Source organism: Festucalex cinctus, chromosome 11, assembly GCF_051991245.1.
Source record: "Festucalex cinctus isolate MCC-2025b chromosome 11, RoL_Fcin_1.0, whole genome shotgun sequence".
NCBI lineage: Eukaryota > Metazoa > Chordata > Actinopteri > Syngnathiformes > Syngnathidae > Festucalex > Festucalex cinctus.
Genome location: NC_135421.1, coordinates 10,658,812 through 10,678,454, shown reverse-complemented (window position 1 = coordinate 10,678,454; position 19,643 = coordinate 10,658,812). Strand labels below are relative to the sequence as shown.

At 40.0% G+C, this 19,643-nt stretch overlaps 1 protein-coding gene across 3 annotated transcripts in view; it reads left to right on the top strand.

Moving 5' to 3' along the window:
- kdm6a (lysine (K)-specific demethylase 6A) overlaps positions 1–19,643 on the top strand; it is a 48,439-nt gene that overhangs the window by 20,923 nt on the left and 7,873 nt on the right. For 2 of the 3 annotated variants that reach the window (XM_077537668.1, XM_077537671.1), the window contains 12 exons: positions 1,934–1,988; positions 2,381–2,415; positions 4,510–4,603; positions 7,370–7,496; positions 11,319–11,417; positions 11,758–11,977; positions 12,221–12,361; positions 13,074–13,166; positions 13,269–13,346; positions 15,928–16,035; positions 16,117–16,491; positions 17,424–18,247. In XM_077537668.1, the coding sequence (XP_077393794.1) occupies positions 1,934–1,988; positions 2,381–2,415; positions 4,510–4,603; positions 7,370–7,496; positions 11,319–11,417; positions 11,758–11,977; positions 12,221–12,361; positions 13,074–13,166; positions 13,269–13,346; positions 15,928–16,035; positions 16,117–16,491; positions 17,424–18,247 (2,249 nt within the window). The remainder of the gene's footprint in view (positions 1–1,933; positions 1,989–2,380; positions 2,416–4,509; positions 4,604–7,369; positions 7,497–11,318; positions 11,418–11,757; positions 11,978–12,220; positions 12,362–13,073; positions 13,167–13,268; positions 13,347–15,927; positions 16,036–16,116; positions 16,492–17,423; positions 18,248–19,643) is intronic. The other variant, XM_077537670.1, reaches the window with a different exon arrangement.

Below are 19,643 nucleotides of genomic sequence, written 5' to 3'. Positions count from 1 at the left end.
TTTGATTTAATTCTCTGTCACCACTTAGTGGATGGTGCACCCACCATATTTCAGTATGTTTAAGCTTTAAAAAAAAAAAAAAAAAAAAAAAAGGGGTCGGGGACATTAATAATAATAATAATAATAAAAAGGGCACTAAAACTATGAGCAATCATGACCCAGGAAAAAAAAAAATCTCGAATTTTGTTCAATTTGTTTTTTATACATTTTGTATGCACCCTTAATTAAAGGGGAAGTCGAGTTGTATGTATGTATGTATGTCTGCATGCATGTAAGAATTTATTTATTTATTTATTTATTTAGATTGGTGCCATTGTGCTGTGATAAAACAGAGTGGCCGTTTATTTTGGCCAGCCAAAAGAACACCTGTGCAATAATCATGTTGTCTAATCAGCATCGTGGTATGCCACACCTGTGAGGTGGGATGGATTAGCTTGACAAAGGCTCGTCACCACAAATTTAGACATTTTTGCGAACAATGTTTGAAGGAAATGGTCTTTTGTTTATGTAGAAAAAGTTTTAGATCTTTGAATATGGCTCACTAAAAATGAGAGCAAAAACGAAAGTTTTTGCATTTATATTTTTGCTCAGTCTATTCCTGTAAAGAACATTTTTGACTTGACTTCCCCTTTAAATGGCTGCCCACATTTGGATTTCCTGTATGCCTACGGCTGCGTCTATATGTTTGTGTAGATAAACACTGTGACCTTTTCGCTGTTGAGGCAGAAAATAACGTGAAAATTTTGAAATCAATGTATTCAAGCAAGGCCCGTTTCGTGCATGGGACGGTGCTGCGTATGTAGTTCCTGTACTACAAAAACCACGGTTTCTTGTGAATAGAACTAAGTGAAGGAGGAGGAGAAGCTTAACTTTGAATTTTAAAGGGGCTTCCCTGCCCACAGTCACAGCTGCAATCAACAGACATCTCTTGCTGCAATATATTTGGAATACAAATGCACACTGAGAAAACCAAATGTGGTTCACACATGACAGTTTTCAGTGCGCTAGCGCACCTGCACACCACTTACATGCAGCCCTGATTAAAATAGTATTGGAGTACCTGGCGATTACACGAGAAAACGCAAGTAGTAGTAATTAAGGCGATACTGTGCATAGTTTTGGGAAAACTTTCTACAATATGTTGGATGGTGTTTGTGGGACTTTTGGTCCCTTCAACTAGAGTGACATTTGTGATGTCAGTAATATTGGAAGAGATTGGAAGAGGCCTAGAACTTAGGTTCTGCACTATCGTGGTTAGTGCCCCAACTTTCTGGGCTAAGAAAAATTTTAAAAATTCAAAACGAGCCATCCATAGATTCAAGTGTGTGTGTGTCAAGCACAGTATTTAAGTATAGCATCATAGTTGCTCAGGGCTCATATAAATACCAAGCACGGCTCACCTATTTTCTAAATCTGAGCCGTGATTGGTCGTTACCTGGATTTGTCGTTACCTGAGCCCTGAGCAACTATGATGTCATTTTCAGTCGACGGCTAGCGCCAAAAAAAGGTGGATTTTGCTGCTCAACTCATTAATCAGAATGTCGTGTTTAGACAAGTGTGGGGGCACATAACGCATATTTAAAAAGAAATTGGGCTTGCCTTGGTGGAAGTTGGTGAAAGGTAAAAACTAGAAATGTAAACACGCGTAAATTGTCTTACCAGTCAGGTTTCCAATGTTTGTAGTGCCACATGCACGCACACTCTTCATGTACTGTTCCATTTCTGGTTACCCGAGCTTTATTCTGCCAAAAGGTGGTATGATTCATTTCAAATTCACTACTCTTCAAATGTTTTCCCATAAAAACATAAAAGGGTGCTGACAAGTTGACAACAGTGTATAATTCCACCCTTTTAGGTATTGTAAAACTGCAGTTGGTACCCTAACGTGGCTGACAGAAATTGAAATGTTTTATCCCCCTCCCCCTTTCTGCAGCATTTTCAGCTGGCTTTGATCGATTCAAACCTCTGCACTTTGTCCAAGGCTGAAAGTAAGTTGCTGAACACTCACATCTTTTTATTGCAAATTTACTATGAAAAGAATCAATGCGTCTCCTCCTTAAATGATATGTCAAAAACGAGAGGAAGTAAGGAGATTATTCCCTTCTCTGCTGCTGTTCCCTCCCTAAAAATGAGGTTGCCTAGGAGACAAGCAGAAGAAAACTGCGAGATCTCAAATGCACACTGCACATGCTGACTGCCTTTTCACATCACATAGACACACAGATACATACACCCTACTGTCCCGCTCTCCTCCTCTCATCTATCTTCTATGCTGGATGCAATTTGTACCCACTGCGAGGTCTATGGGGTTAACATGTAATATTGATTTTGTACAAGAAAATACTAATTCATTTGTCTTCTTCTGTTCCCCCCCCCACAGTTCAGTTTCACATTGCTCATTTGTATGAGATCCAGGTAAGCAACATACCCTCAGTTTTTGTTTTTGTCCCCCCCCCAAATCTCTGAATGGTATACTCTAGTGAGATCACTAGCCGATATGGTGGATAATTGTACTCTGATTCAGAAAATTGCATTTGGAATTAAGACAAACGTTAATAGTAGGGCCCGACTGATATGTATTTTTTGATACTGATTTTTGGAGGGGGAAAAAAAAACAGATTACAGATTAATCTATTTACTTTAAAGGTATTATATCTTGATAGTTTAAACCACAGTTAACTATAGGCATATAATGATGAAATCTTACCATTGACAGCATGGTGATGTAATTTTTTTATGAAACATTAGGTATTTTGCTGGCTATTATTACTCAGAAGTAAAATGCCTCATTCAGTAAACCCCGCCTCTCCCTATGTGGTAGCCGCGCCTCTCTCGTCCGAGCTGGCTGCTGCACGCACTGTCCACAAAACTCTGGAGCGCTGCGTTCAAGCATTTAAGCCTGCTTCATACGGCAGGAGAATTGGCCTAATTGTCAGCCCCGACTGTCCTCTCCCGACAATCCTAAGGACGCGCCGACAAGCACACGATAATCTTAACAGGTGCTTGGGGAGCAGAATGACCTAGAATTTCTCATTGAGGAGCAAATGGAGGAAAACACCACTTTGGTGATGTTTTTGAGGAATTAGCATATATAAAAGCTCCAAAATGTTGATTTTTCACAATACTGTTACTTTAAAAAATATACATAATGCATAAAATTTTTGCTATTGAGATTTATTGTACTCTGCTTTGAATGACAAGTACATAGTATGACCTTAACAAATTCCATGAAGTATACAAGGTTATTATGTAGATTTGTGTCAATAATAAAACTATTGTTACTTGTTTACAAATGTTGTACTTCATATGGTTAGAATGAAAAATTGGGCTGGGAAAAATAGCAATCACGATTAATTAATTGAGATAATCATGATGAAAACAATTTGTGATTTTAAAACTTAGTATTTCTTCAACTACTAAAGCCTCTCAACTGCTTAAAGGTGACATCGTAGTGTCATGCCCATTCATCCCTGCATTTTGAACAGTTGAGAACATTATTGTTTTTGTCAAGTCCAAATTATGTTGTATGTATGTACGCAAGCAAAATGGTGCTTTCAGGGTACTTTCACAGCATCAAGTTTTCTCTCGATTACAACGTTTTAAAGGGAAAATAATCGGCCAATTGGCAGATTGTTTTGGCAGATGTTTGAAGGTCAATAATTGGCCACCGATTAATCGGTCTGGCCCAACAGACTTTCCGTTTGTATTAAGTTCGCGGCGGCGAGCCGCCCCTCCTAAGTCTGAGCCGCAACTCCTTCGAGCCAGGGAAAAAAAACAAAAACAAAACTCCTACGCGCTGAGCCAAACGGCATTATGGGCTCCAGGAACCAATTACTTCTACTAAACGTCCGTACTAAACGTTAACATTTGGACCGCTTTCATATCACCAACAGCACACTATGTGGAAATCGGAGTCCATCACATGGACGTTCTTCATTGTGTACACCACACAAAAAGATTTTTGTCTGAATTGGTTTGTAAAAGAAAAAGGGGGTGGGGGAAAGACTCCTGCCAAAACGTATTTCAATATGGTGTGCTGGATGTGGCCTTGAGTTTGACACCTGTGCTTTCAAACCATCATATAAGATGACCTTTGTTGACTTTAGAGGGGGTAAAATCTGGCTGAATATCAGACAGGTCATCTTTGTGTTTACCCCACTTTTGTCATTAAGCATATGCTGTCTGTGATCTCGTCTGTGTTTAGTATTTTTGGTTTATTTCAGATGCCAGGTCGGTAAGGTCACAGAGTCAAAATATACAGCAGCTCTCCTTTCATGCAAACACAACGATGTTGTAGTGGCCCTCCCAACAGAATCACACACGTAAATGGTCCAGACGTGTTGAGTGTGGCCTTTCTTCTTGCTCTATGACCCTCCCCCTCCCAAGTTTGTATTTGTCCAGACGGTCATTACAAGTGTGAGGAGGTCTTTTGTCTGTGCGTCTCGTGTCATAAAAAGCTGTCCTGTCTTGACTGGATCGACATCTGTGTCTCTGTCCGTTCTCCTGCAGAAGAAGTACCGAGCAGCGAAAGAAGCTTATGAAAGTCTCTTGCAGACGGAGAATCTTCCTGCTCAGGTGAAGGCGACCACACTGCAACAGCTTGGTGAGTGTCACTGGATCCTCGTGACTACAGTATTTCATTCATGTGGATGGCACTCAGGAAGTGACACTTTTGTACCAAGACCGCTTTTTTTTTTTTTTTCGCCACCCAGGCTCTTGTTTTCTTCCTTTCAGAGTACAAATGTTTTGTACTCACAGGTGCCATGTACCAATACTTGATAATTACATTACACTTTGCAATTGTAATGAAAATATATTATTGTAAAGCATATTGGTTCAGAACAAAAACATGTTTGAACATGTCAGATTTTTATTAATACCATTTTAAATGCGCTGTAGAGCTCGCAGTGTTTATATTTAAAAAAAAAAAAAAAAAATGCTTTCATATATTAAAACTGTGTAAATGACCTGACAGTAGAATATTATTAAAATGACTAGGGCTGCACGATATTGGAAAAACATGCGATATGCGATATACTTGCTGAACATAGCGATATCGATATTATTGCGATATTTAACATGTATCTAAAGAAATTACTTTTTTATTATCTAATGAAAGAAAAACATTTTTCATGCGACAAAATAAGCAACCTTATTGTAATCTTAGTTAATTAATTGTAATTATGTCTTGATAATTTTCAACTATTGGATGGCGATGCACGTTTTAGTTAGGATCTGACTGGTCAAATTCATATAAAAAGCATAAAATTCCATATAAAACTTATTGCATGCCTTTGCGATATGCATATTGCAAGTGCCAAATATCGCGATATTGATATTTTTTCGATATATTGTGCAGCCCTAAAAATGACCTTTTTAAAAAGCATTCCTTGCCGGCCACATTTTATAGCTAAAATTTAATTTTTTTGATGCCTAATAATATATTTCTTGCATAGTAGAGTATATAGTCATTTCTGGAAGCTAGCACCGTGTTTGTTAGCACCGTGTGTGTGCAACATGATGTTCTGTTCTGTTTCCACTAACATATTTGTAAGGTTTACGGAGGTTTTAGTCAGCGAACTCGGGTTTAGTAATAACCAAAACAGTTTGCCACCGAATGCGTTGACATCGAACGTGCTCCTTTATTATTTAAAAAAAATAAATAAATAAAAATAATAAAATTCCCATTAAATGACAAGATTCAGTTACAATTGTCAAATATATCCATTTAGAACATGTGTCACGATCCGGTCCTCGAGGGCCTGAGTCCTGCATGTTTTTGAGGTTTCTCTACTCCAACACACCTGATTCAATGATCAGGATAAATATCAGGCTGCTGCAGAGCTTGCTGATGAGCTTAAATATGAATCAGCTGTGTTGAATGTGGGAAACCTCAAACATGCAAGACACTGGCCCTCGAGGACCGGACTTTGACACCACTGATTTAAAATGTAGGAACACATGCCATATTTGACATTTTGAGATGAATGTTTTTATTTATGTAATAGGAATTATTTTATTTATTTATTTTTATTTTTTTATTTTTTAATACAGAGAACGAGGATGAAAATGATAAAATAGAGGTTTCTTAGCACCCTAAATTAACAATTGATATGATTTTGGGATGGTGATGTGTTGATGCTGGAGTATAATGGCAATTAAAAACTACGATAAGGCAAGCCGAAATGTGTAGAAGACAAGTCAAGCTAGCCGTCAGCCGGTAACGACACCATGCAGGCCAACTTAAATATAAAAGCGTACTAATGCTATTGCATGGCATCAACAACATATTCTTTCTTGAGCTTTATTTTGAAGTTAGCCTTTGTTGAGGCGGCATGTTACTTTATTGAATATTTGTAACTTTCTTGACAAGTCACAGCAGCAGCGCACTGTTGCCAAAATGCTCCCATACATGCTACTTACATGATCGAGAAGGTTTTTTTTCTTTGCGCTGCGTATGTGCTTCCCAAAGTGTCTCTGAGATGACGGGTACATTGCTTCTTAGTTCCACAATATTTTGAACATTCTGTATACCTTAACATATTTTAATAATCGAAATGTGGACGTTTGTGGCTCGATTCAGACTCTTCCATGTCAGAATTGCGATGTATCTAAGAATTGGAAATTTCCCCCACCTCTAGCGCTCATATTTACTAATTATATGATTCTGTTTTGCCTTGTTGTCGTTTGAAGAACACATGGCCATGGCTATGCTCCCTTGCTGGGTTCACGCAGCTAAATTGTGATGTTATTTTTTTTACCAAATCTATAAAATTAAATAACTTGCGTATTTTACTCAAGCCATTTTGAAAGGCTGCTTCCTGATGTCTTATGTTTTATTTTTATATTATTTTCCATCATGGCAGAATAAGGGTAACTTGACAGCATTAAAGCTGAGTACACAGAAAATGAGGAACATGATAGCAATTAACAAGCTTTATGTAGCAGTTAAAGTTGCATCTAGTATTTTATATTGATGGCGATATTTGGTATTCTAGGTTTATAGCAAGTTCTTCGTCCAGTCTCACCATAGACAGACAGCAGTCTACCCACCCCCAGTAGTAAAACACATTACCAGTCTAGTCTACTTGGGTTGTTATGGCGATCAGTTACGCTTGCCACAGGTGTGTAGAGTAGTAATTATGAGGGGGCACTGGTCTATTTTAAATAAAGAACACTTTGGTACCTGTGGTGTAGTTAGACATGAAAGGACAGCTTCTTTGTTAATGCTACTTTGTTTTATAGCACTATGAGGAACACCACTTTTTTGATAACACTCGAATCCACCGTGCTCTGAATCTGCTGGTGCTCAACCACAATTGTGTTCTTAAAGAAAAAGGCTTTAAGGTGTTTTGTTTTTCTCCTGTAGGCTGGATGCATCACACGGTGGAGCAGCTTGGGGATAAAGTCACCAAGGACAGCTATGCCATCCAGTGTCTGCAGAAGTCTCTAGAAGCAGACCCAAACTCTGGCCAGTCCTGGTACTTTCTTGGCAGGTGAGACAAAAAAAGCTTAAAATAATAGCTTACTATAACTCACTCATCTAACTCTGAACTTAGCATTGTCATGATAAAAAAATAAAATAAATAAATCTGACTTTAACCCATTAGGCCTAAAACACCTGGCAAAACATGCCTTCAATATATATATAAAAAAAAATAAATAAAAAATCATAAAAATCAACAAAACAACTGTGCCGCATTTGCGGGTATATTTAACTTTAATCATGAGCGCGGTTATAATTAGGGGTGTCCCGATCCGATACTGATATCGGATCTGTGTCCGATATCAGCCAAAAACCAGTATCGGATTTTTTCTGTCCATGTCCAAAAATATCCGATATTTGCACACATATATAAACAGTCCGTTCCAACTTCCGCTCCTGATTTTCTATCCGGCAGCGTCTGCACGGAGCATGTAGCGCTCACGTGATCAAACAAACAAACAAGCATGCATGTGAATTAGCTTTTAGCAAACTGAGAAAGAGAGAATGTCGACAGTGTGGGAGTATTTTTCATTGAAAAAAGAAAAAAACAGCGGACAGCAACATTTGTCAAAAGCCGAAGTTCCCTGTGGTGGAAAATAAAGGGAGAAGTTTAATCTAACCAACCTCATCAAGCATTTAAAAAAGTATCACAAACGAGAGGATGAGGATTTTGAGAAGAGAACCGAGGCGAATAATCAGACAGCCAACGCTGTCGGAATCATTTTCACACCGTAAGAAACTCCCACGGGACGGCAAAAAGGCTTCACGTAAGTATCACTGAAAAGATCGCTTAATTTATTGTGCTTGATGGCCAGCCTGTCAATCGTTAGTACTGTCGGCTTTAAATGTAATTGAGCACCTCAAGCCTCACTACGTTATTTCGAGCCGCCACTATTTCGTAGATAAAACTATACCGCGGATGTATGGTGATGTTCAAAGGTGTATAGCGGCTTATGTGGCAAATGCTAACGCTGTTAGCTTCACCACGGACATCTGGAGCTCAGAGCAACTTCATTTATCATAGAGGAGCATAGTATAGAAGCAAGCTGCCGGGACGGCATGCTGAAATGCTCATCTTCTTAAAAAAGAACCTCCACGTTATGCTTGGTCTGCAGAAAGGGGAGATGGCGGAATAGTGAAATTAACCAACTGTTTTTCTACTTTTATTAGAGTTACATATTCATTTTTATTTATTTTAAATTGGAGCTTGGGACACGTTGAGAGAGTGGCCAATATTGTGTTGGTTATATATCTTTTTGTCCCGCCCGCTGTTCCCACCATAGTGACCATACACTGAATGTATGTATGTATGTATGTGTGTGTGTGTGTGTGTATATATATATATATATATATATATATATATATATATATATATATATATATATATATATATATATATATATATATATATATATATATATATATAAAAAGAGTATAATTTGTTTTTGTTTATTATATTCGGGTTATTTCTCAGGGCCCTTTATTTTGTATTTATTTTATTAAAATGCACGACATACTTATAGTTGCAGTTAGGTAACCCAAATTTAGGAATAAACGGGTCATATTTTCTCATACTTAAGGTGCTGATTATTCCTTATTTAAATAACACTTGATCAAGTTTCTTCTAACATTTCATACTAAAACAAACGTATCATTCCTGCTTATATGGTATCGGACTTATGTTGTTAATTTACAGTACTCTAAGCTAAAATATCGGTATCGGATCGGAAGTAGAAAGCGTTGCATCGGGACACCCCTACTGATATGGTATCGGACTGATATCGGTATCGGACAGTACTTGAGGCTGAAATATCGGTATCAGATCGAAAGTGGAAAAAGGTGTATCGGGACACCCCTAGTTATAATACCTCGGGGGACCGAGTGGTAATTATTTGTCGTCCATTCCGTTACAAAGCTGTCAGAATTTTCAACATCCTAATTGTCCACAAACATATTTCTTAACAATATGCCACTGTCGACAAGTTACACTCGTTTGAAGTCCTCCCGCACCGTCGTCAATCGCGGTTTTTATTTTATTACTCCCGTGAATCTTCGTCAGCCATGAATGCTTGAATAAAATTCCAAGACATGCTATGAGGCCCACGTCACCCTCTCGGGAGTATTCTAATGAGAACTTGTTAAAACAAAACAAAAATGACATATCCGCTCTCCCGGCTTTAAAGGTAGAAGAGCGCTAGAGCGCTCCCGGCTCTAATGGTAGAAACGCAGTAATGCGTTCCCGGCCTTAATCGGTTAATACCATACCTGCATAAAATACCTTAAGCCCGTGTCTCACAGAGGCTTGCGAGGGTAAGTAAGCGCATGTAGTGAGTGTTGCTTTTTCAGCTAGCTTAGTTCTATGTTGCAAAACGTCGCAAAGCCACTTGCCACTCTCTCAAACCCTCTTTCTGCTCTCAAGCACTTTTTCTAGAGAAATTTTTGTTTAAAATTTGAAATCCCATTACGAACCTCGCTACGTTTCCACCCTTGTAAAACACTTAACACTTTAACTTTTAAAATAAAAATATAGAATAAATACAATACCAAACTGCTGATTATAGGCTGCGTTCCTACGTGAGAAGGAAGTTTTCAATTTCATTTGTTGGCCACACGTGGCAGAAGCGACTCAAAATGACATTTTCTGCATTGGGAAGCTTTCAGTAGGAATTTTCCTTTGCCTGGGAGGGTGTTCCGGCCAGAAGACGAAACCGTTGTTGACCGCAAGTGTTGTTCCGATACCGTTTTTTGGCCCCCGATACCGATACCCAGCTTTGCAGTATCGGCCGATACTGATACCATACCGATACCTAAGGTTTTTTTTTCCTCAACATGAAAAAACTTGTCATGCCATTGGTTCAGAGCATTCAAGGGCCATTAGGATATCTTAGATCGGCATGCAGTGAGCATGTCGCATATCAGTGAATGTCGTGCACGAGCAAGACACGAGATGCTGCATCCAAAATCCTATATTAGTGTTGGAATCAATGGTATCGGCATGTTACTTGTGAGTAGTCACCGATACCTATACCACTGTTTTAATGCAGTATTGGCACCTTTGCCGATACCAGTATCGGTATCGGAACAACACTATTGACCGCTATGCAGACTTTCCTCTTCCGTGCGTGTGCTTTAGTATTGAAAACATTTGGAAGTGTAATGATCACAAAGGGTAATGAAGACAAAAAAGCAGTTAGGATATTCTAGTGCTGCATTGCAGTGGTTTAAAGCTTTGGCTTAACTTCTTATTTTAAGTGGTCTGATGTTGAAGGAAGAAAATAGCAAGAAAACCCACAAAATAGTGAGGTAAAACTGCAATAGATGAAGTTATGGTCACAAATGAAAATTTGTGATAAATTAAATCCGCAATAACTTAAACACGAAGTATCGAGGGAACCCGGTATTGTGCATGTGCGTCATAGACAAGCGTACGGTCAGCAGTAATAGCACGGGAAAAGGCAGTTTTGAGAGGAAAAGCAAAACTGCAAAAAATAAAATAAAAAATAAAAAAATGACGTCCTCCATTAAATTAGCCAATGGCCTAATCTGTCTATGTAGTCATGACTATACTTCACAGATGCTAATCTAAAATATTGTACAATAACACTAATTTTGTGACTTAGCTCTTTTTTTTCTTTTTTTTTTTATGCACGTAAAAATAACATTAATGGCTGGCCATTAGTTAAAATAATAAAGCTCAATGTTTGCATTTTTTTTTTTTATTTAAGAATAGTATGAGTATACAAGTCAAGTGAGCTCATTTCTAACATGTTTGTAGTTTTCATGTTATTTCACTTATCGTCACTCAATCTTCTGGCTCTATTTCCTCTTGCAGGTGCTACTCTAGTATCGGCAAGGTGCAGGATGCATTCATCTCATATCGTCAATCCATTGACAAGTCTGAGGCCAGCGCTGACACCTGGTGCTCCATAGGGTGAGGAAGAAGAAACAATTTATACCGTCAGTCATTTCAGCATTACCACATAGGACCTGTGACAGAAAATCTGAAATTTACCATTCCCTATTGTATTGAAGATGGGTATTTCCCAACTATATGATTTTTCACAGCGACATGTTATCCTGCATTCAGACGATTATATATTGTCATGATAGCCTTACACACAGGTGTGTCATCCTGCCGCTGTTTTGATACTATGATGGGGTTGACAAAGGGAAATTGTTAAAAGAGATACAATTTTGCCCAATTCATTATTCTGACAATCAGCTTTTTGAAAAACCTGACCAAGGACTCACCATTTCATGTTGGCCTTCAGGGTGCTCTACCAGCAGCAGAACCAGCCTATGGACGCACTGCAGGCCTACATCTGCGCCGTACAACTGGACCACAATCACGCCGCCGCCTGGATGGACCTGGGTACGCTGTATGAGAGCTGCGGACAGCCGCATGATGCCATCAAGTGCTACGTCAATGCCACACGCAGCAAGGCCTGTGTCAACACTGCTGCACTCGCTCAACGCATCAAGCTGCTGCAGGTAGGCTGTATTCCTTCAGGAAAAGTTGTACGCACCCTGCTAGATGTGGTTGAGTCATTTGGTGAATGTGTGTTGAAATCATTTTCATATCTGATGACCGAGATATGAATTGTTTCATAATTTTGTGCCTTTGCAATGATCATACGTCTTCATTACATAAAACATTTGTGATATGTTCTCCCCAATTTGTGTTGCCTTGTTGGTTCCGCACTGAAACGTGTGTCTTGACACAATTTCTCCTAGGCTCAATTGTGTAACCTACAGCCAGGTAGTCTGCAGAATAAGAGTAAAATGCTCCCTAGTATTGAGGAGGCGTGGAGCCTGCCCATCCCTGCTGAGCTCACGTCCAGGCAGGGGGCCTTGAATGCTGCACAGGCACAGCAGGTGAGAGATCCAGCTCCTACTAGAGACCTCAGCAACTCTTAGAAGCAAAATGAGTAGTTCTAATAGTCTGATTTGCATCTTGGCATGGACCTGAGAGCCTAAAGATGCAATGGTTGAGAAGGGGGCAGTGAGGTGTTGATCTTTAAAAAAGGGTTTGCCAGGCGCAAAAATGATGTGTGTGTGACATGGGTCATATTTTGGCCCACTGCGCTCCATGTAAAGATCTTGCATCAAAATTACTATACAACTCCAAGACATAATATTCCCCATGGATCTCATCATATTCGGAAACAGGTCTTTAAAAAACAAACAAACAAACAAAAAAACAATATTAAAAACTTTAAATAATTTGGGTGGTTAACCCAGCCAAGACCCAACTGCATGCTTGCACATTGATGCAATATTATTGTTGCATTATTCCACAAGCACACCATTATGACTCTGATTAAGACCTTAATCAATAGTTCTGATTAAGATTTAAGGTGGGAAACCAAGCTATATTTTAATCAGAGTGATGTCATACATTTTTATTTGGAAGCATGTAAATGTAGTGAGTGTATGCAGAAGATCCATGTCTACTTTCCCTCCCCTTTTCTTTTGAAAAGAAGTTCATTGGTCTTTTTGCGTCGTATTGTTATTATTTTGTTTGTTTTTTCTTCTGCCAAAACGCAGATGGCCGTGATCACAAGCTGTTTCTCTGCTGGATTTTTAGGCTTGTAAGGGGGATGGAGCCCAAAGCACCAGCAATCACAGCGACCTACAGGCCAGTCCTGCCAAAAAGAAACGCACTGCCAGCCCAGCCAAAGTAATGCCAAGAGCTGCATAATTAGCACACAGCCCACGCACATTATAATTTGAGCGAAAGTACTGATTTCCCCCCTTTCCCTCCTCCTTTGGTTATGTGCAGAGTGCTGCGGACTCATGTGCAAACAGTGGCAATCAACAGCCAGTCCACAGCTGGTACCTTACGCCGCAGAAGTTTCAGGTTGGAAATATTAAATCATTGTACATTCAATTGCAGAGGTCCCCCGTAGCCTCTCTGTTCTGATGAACACTCTTCATTTAACCTGCACGTGCGCATGAGTAAAGTAAAGAGCTGATGGTCAAATTGTGCTGAAATGCTTTGCGCCGCGATCAGATAAATTCCATAAAAATAGAATATCACGATTTTTAAATTATAAATTCATGATTTAGATTTTATGACAATTTTTTATTAATAAAAAATGCAAATTAAATTACACATGAAATAAGAGCCGTATTGAATAAATGCACTTCATTGTGAAAATGATCATGGTGCTAAACACCTTTTGTAAAGAAATATATAAATTATAAAGCCGCAAAAAAACCTGACTAAAATGATAACAAAAGTCACATTTCTGTTTTCAAGTAGTCTAATCAATCTAATCAATCTAGCGAATCTAATAGCGAATCTCTTGCACACAATTAGTAAAAGTAACACGTGAACAAAGTTGAAAAAATTGTTGCTGGTGGGTAATTAAAAAGCACCTTTTTATAAGTAAAGATCACAATTTTGTAGCAACCATTGTGGGTGGGTGGCGGGTTATGTAGTTTCCCATGGTCAGGACAGGCCACGATTTTTTTTTTTTTTTTTTTTTTTGTGCGCGCCAAGTTTCGGACATTAGCGTGTTGTTTTCTGGCATGGTTAGCCTGATCATTTCACAAACACTACAATATGATTTACAGCTGGACCAGAGGTTGCTTGTTGTTGCAAAAAAAAACTGTACTTTTTTTTGTTTTTTTTTTTGGTGTTTTTGTGCCACCATTTCTCTGTAAACAGCAAGGAAATGCGGTGTTTGTTAAGACTTGGCAGCTCGTAACGCAGATCCAATGTCATATGGCGTGATTTTAGTGAACACTTCTGTGACGGTCTGCTGTTTTGGAGGCGCATACATGCATGAGCTGTTGTCTCCGCTTTTGAGTTTTTGGCTTCACCATTTGGCTCTCATTGTGTGCAGCCGTTTCTGGTGGCTGAACACATTCATAGGGTTGATGTAACTTGTCTTCACGCGCTCTTTGCACGCTTTGCATATGATTTACGCCTGGTCTTTGTCATCTGGTGTGAAGCCAAAACAATTCCATGTTATGGACGATTAATTTCTCTTCGGAGCAAATCGTTTTCAGCCTCCTCCACCATGATCCCGCTTGTATTTTTGGGGGAATACGCAGGACGGGGTGCGAAGTGTATGCGCGCTACAGTTGACCAGTGATTGGCCGTCATAGGTCACGCACTCTGGAGACGGTGACTGAGGGGCAGCAGATGCATCACTGTCTTTCATTCGGTGGCAGAAAATGAGCTGACAGTCAAATTGTGTTGAAATGCTTTGCGCCACGATTAGACAATTCCACGGAAATAACTGATCGTGAGCTCCACATTTCGTCACACGATTTAATATTGTCATATCATATCACACACCCTACCAGCATGTCTTTGTTGGCATTACGGAGTAAAAAAAAAAAAAAACTCTCTGAAGTCGCCATTCCCGGAGGAGTCTTGCTCTGTTTAACAGTAGTAGATGCGCCTTCCTGTTGCTGATGCACGTAGGACCACCCACCGTCTTATGTGTCTGGCTGGCGGCAATAAATTCATTAAAGCTCTAATTTATTTTGCGATTTTGACGCTGATTATTTTGTTACAAACATAAAACATGTAGCAATGTTAACTTCCTCCCTTTTCAGTCACTCTGAAAGAGACAAAAACAAACCCTAAGAAGCATCTTAGTTAGTAGTGGTGAATCGGAGTTTGTCAGCAATAAATGGCCTGGCAACTTCCAGGTGCCGCAAACATGTTTTTTCAAATTAAAAAGCTTTGGCGCATGCATTTTTGCGTCGACCAATTTTTGTGGTTGACCCAACCGACTTAGTCGACTTTTATTCACAGCCCTACCTGTGATCTTAGAAATGTATAAGTTCCGATGTCACCAGAGATTCTTTTCCTACGGAATCTTCTCACGTGAACACAAGGATTTCGAGCGGCAAGACACTCTGGCAGTCATCCGGGTCTGATCGAACCGTAGTTATAGTCGCAATTCTCATTTTCCAAGTAGGTGTCTGAGGCACTAAAGCAGTGAGAAAAAGAGCATGGGAATCTTGGCACAGGTCTACCCTGTGCTTGTGTGAATTTTCTCCGGTTTTCTCCCACATTCGAAAAACATGTATGCAAGGTTAATGTAAGACTCTAAAGTTATAGATAAAAAAAACAACTGCACTTTCCCACATCTTTTTGGTTCGATATTATGCAAAAGCTTATTTTTCATTGAGCCCGTAGTTAATATCTTTACATTGGTGTGAAGATATCTAGAATGAACATCAAGATATGAAATTTTATCCATATAGCTCAGCCTAATCCATGTTATACATGCTGTTTGTCTAAGACATTTTCCTGACCTGGACCTTAATTCTCTACTTTAAGACCCCTGATCTATTGACCATGTTGAAAAAGGGCCCCCTAGAGGCAGACAAGAACACTGCATGTTTACAACCAATAATAATCTCATTTTATTTCAACACAAAGTGAAAAGGGATATTAAAATATATGTCCTTTGCAGCTCCTGGAGCACTTGCGATCCAACAGAGCCATCCTCAAGCCGCTTCAGGTGCAGATGCTGGATCAGCTGGAGAACCAGTTATCACTCATGCAGCAGCACCAGCAGCAGGCACATATTTTTTACTTTAAAAAAAAAATAATAATGATAAAGTGTCCATAAATCCTCAGTTTTTCCATCTTTCCTTGTCAGGCGAGACAACAGGCAATGGCAGGTCCCCAGCTGCAGCCCAGCCTTCCCAATGGTCCTCAGGCGGAGTCCCCCAACTGCCGTGACGGTCTCACCCGCTCATCCCCCCTGAATCACGCAGCCAACAGACAGCAGTGCGTTGTCCAGCCCACAGCCAATGGAGCATGCTCAAGTCCATCATCTGGGCCACTTGACACCAGGTCCCCTGGTGGGGATCACGCCGCGGTGTCGGGAAGTGGCAGCAACGGAAACGTGCCTTACGCGCAGCAGAACTCTCTACCTCACAACTGCACAGCCGTCAGTCACCCCAGCACCAGCAGCGCTAGTCCCGCTCATCCAGAGACATGGAGGAGTCCGCATAGCAATGCTAACACTCAGGTAAACCAACATTGCCTTTTTTTGTGCCCTTTTTACAGCAGAGGTTATACTACACAATTCAGTTTTATTTATATAGCACCAAATCATGGAAAAAATTTTTTTGTCTCATGGCACTTAACACATGGAGCGGGTCAAAGATCACACTCCTCACTTCCTAAAAGACCCACTGAGCCCCAACTGCGGAGTTGATTTTTTTTTCCCCAGACTTGCGACTTGGATCTCCCTGTTCAAAGTGACGTTCCAGTGTACTTTTCCTGGTCAGAAAAGTTAGACTTTCCGCTTTCCGGACTAGCTTACCTGAGTCATCTCCATCAGCCTGATGTACTTAAGGTCTCTTTGATGAGTTGAAAAACCATTTGAGTTTGGCGCCGTTGGTTGCGTCATCTTCTTGCTGTCCTTTTCTTTATTCGTGCCTTTTCTGCGCTGCCCTTGCCATTTCTGTTTTCCATCTTTTCTTTTGACTGCATTTCCTTTGACTTTGGAAAGCTAAGCTAGTTTCCATGTAAATTACAAACATTAACTCTTCCCAGAGTCCCAGAAGCTACTCCTCTAAGATTATGTACCTTTAATTATGGTGTAGTGGCAGCTAGCAAGAAGCTCATCGTAGCATGCTGTAGGACTCTCAGCTCAAACATTTGTGGAGGATACATTATCAACATGACAAAACGGCGTAATTCTCTCTCACTCGCTCTCTCATCATAGAAATTGTAATCCCTCAAAATAATCCCTATTTTTAATAAAAGTACCTGTACTCTGATTACATGTGTTTTCCAGTACTGTAACGGAATAAATTTATTTATTTATTTATTTGTATTATGAATACGTAACGCCAGTACATGTATTTCGTTACTCCCCAAGCCTGTATTTTCATAACTCAATGGAGTGATTTGTTCAATTTTGCTCTTGATTCAGTGTGTTTCTTTTTTGTCTAGGGGCTTCACAAAGGTCCAGGTTCACATTCGGCAGGTCCCAATGGAGAACCCCCTTTCTTTTCCTCCTCCTCCTCCTTCCCTCAGACTTCATTCTCTTCGTCGGCAATTCTCAATCAGGTGGGACATTCTTCTGGGCCCTGCACTGCCTCGTCCTCTGCCTCCTCCTTATCCCCCACCTCCCCCAGGTCCACCCCCAACCACTTGTCCTCGCCTCCCCACTCCACCACTACCTCAGGGCTCCACACCAAAGACAATGCGCCTTCCGGGGGTAACGTGGGAGCAACTGCCACTCTGCCGTTAGGTCCATACACCGCCACTACTGCAGGGATGACTCCAAGTCCCGGCGCCACTCCCGCACAGGGATTAACTAATCATGTCCAGCTACAGGTGACGGACAGACCTGGCTCTCCAGCCCCCGGTGCGCCCACTATAGACAATCCTCCACTCTCAGCCTTGCTAAAGGGAAAAGCCAACACCACCACCACGAATGACGATAATAACAACTGTAGTAACCACGGAGGGCCTTTCTCAGAGAAAATCAACAATGTCCACGCAGATTCTGCCAATGCTGTGTCGGAGCACTTCTTGGCATCCTCGCCAATGTCCACCACTACCGCTGTGCACTCCCCCAATAGCCTCTCCTGCCTTAACAGCCAGGCCGACAGTCAGGGGCCCACAGTGAATGGGAAGGAGGACTCTCACAGCCCGCAAAAGTTGGAGACTCCAGAAGGCACACTGCACAGACAATTGGCCCCTGCTGGCCTGGCTCCCTGGTCTTCTGTTTCCATCTATCCCAGCTCCATCGAGGTGCTCAAGGCGTGCAGGTTTGATGTTCCTATTTTCTTACTCCATCTGTTACATGACTTCAACGATGTAAATTTAGCATTTCTTCTACAGGCCATCTAAAAAAGACAACTACCAGAAGTGGCAATAACAAAAAACAACAAAACAAAACAAAACACATTCTCTGATTTAAACAAAACACCCTACTAAAATTAATAGAACACATTTCTGCTCATCATTTCTTGTGGTGCCAAAATTAGATAACGACATAATTAAATGAATAAATGAATTTATTTGGTATGTATTTCAATAGTTATTTATTTCAATAGATGCTCTATTAGTTTCAGATTTAATTATTTCACAATTTATTTATTTTGGCATGCTGGTTCCCGTCATGAAGTAAATCTCAATCATGTCGTCCTCTCTCATCAAGCTCAGTGGGTGGGAATAGCCCTAACCCAGCACCAATGAAATTGCTTGTTGCAGCATCAACTCTTCTGTGAGTTAATGACAGTATTTAGGAGATGTTATGACTGTTGGAGCGTTAACGTGTAGTTTGTGAAACAAAGCAATATTTGTTAACAATTTCATTCTGAAACAGAATTGTTTGTGAACGGGGTGGTTGTGTGCCGAGGTTCCATAACAAGGGTCTACTTCACCTTGTACTCTACACTTTACTTTTCAGTGGAAGTTATAAATTGTTAAAATGGGAAGATACCCTAAACAAATTCCTGTCCTGTACTTATTTGCGGCGCATTTACAATTGAAACCTGAAATGTACATACAAACACCGTCTAAAAAGAAACATTCCCTTCTTTCCTCACTGTCTGACATAAAATCAGACCAAATCAGACAAACTTTGCGATTCTAGGTAAATTAGTATCGTCAAAATTATTTCTATTTGCTAAATGCCAGGATATTTTTATTTTTTTTATTTTTATTATTATTATTTTTTTAACTCATTGACTCCCAGCCATTTTCACAAAAGCAATCCCGTTCGCTCCCGGCTGTTTTACTGGATTTTGACTGATTTTGCAAGGCCCACAGAATATTGTGTTCTATTGCTATAAAAGCATGGAACATATCAAAAGAAAGATTAAAGTCTCTTCTTTCATCAGGGAAAAAGGTATTTTTCTATCTGTTTCCGTTTTGCAGCAATTAACATTAGAAGAGAGCTAAGTTTCATCAGTTTTCACAAATCTATTTAAAATTGTAAGTAATTTAGCTTTTTATCTACGTGCCCTGGTTGATCTCCTTTGCTCTGCTGCCACCTGCTGGCCGTTTGTGTAAAAACTACCATTTCTGCAACCATTCTTTGCAGTTGGTAGACTGCATCAAAGCCTTCTGTATGCTCTAGCATAAAAAAAAAAACAAAAAAACGGATAAATATGTCTTTGGGACACTTAAAACATAAAAAAAAAACGTATTTACACGTTA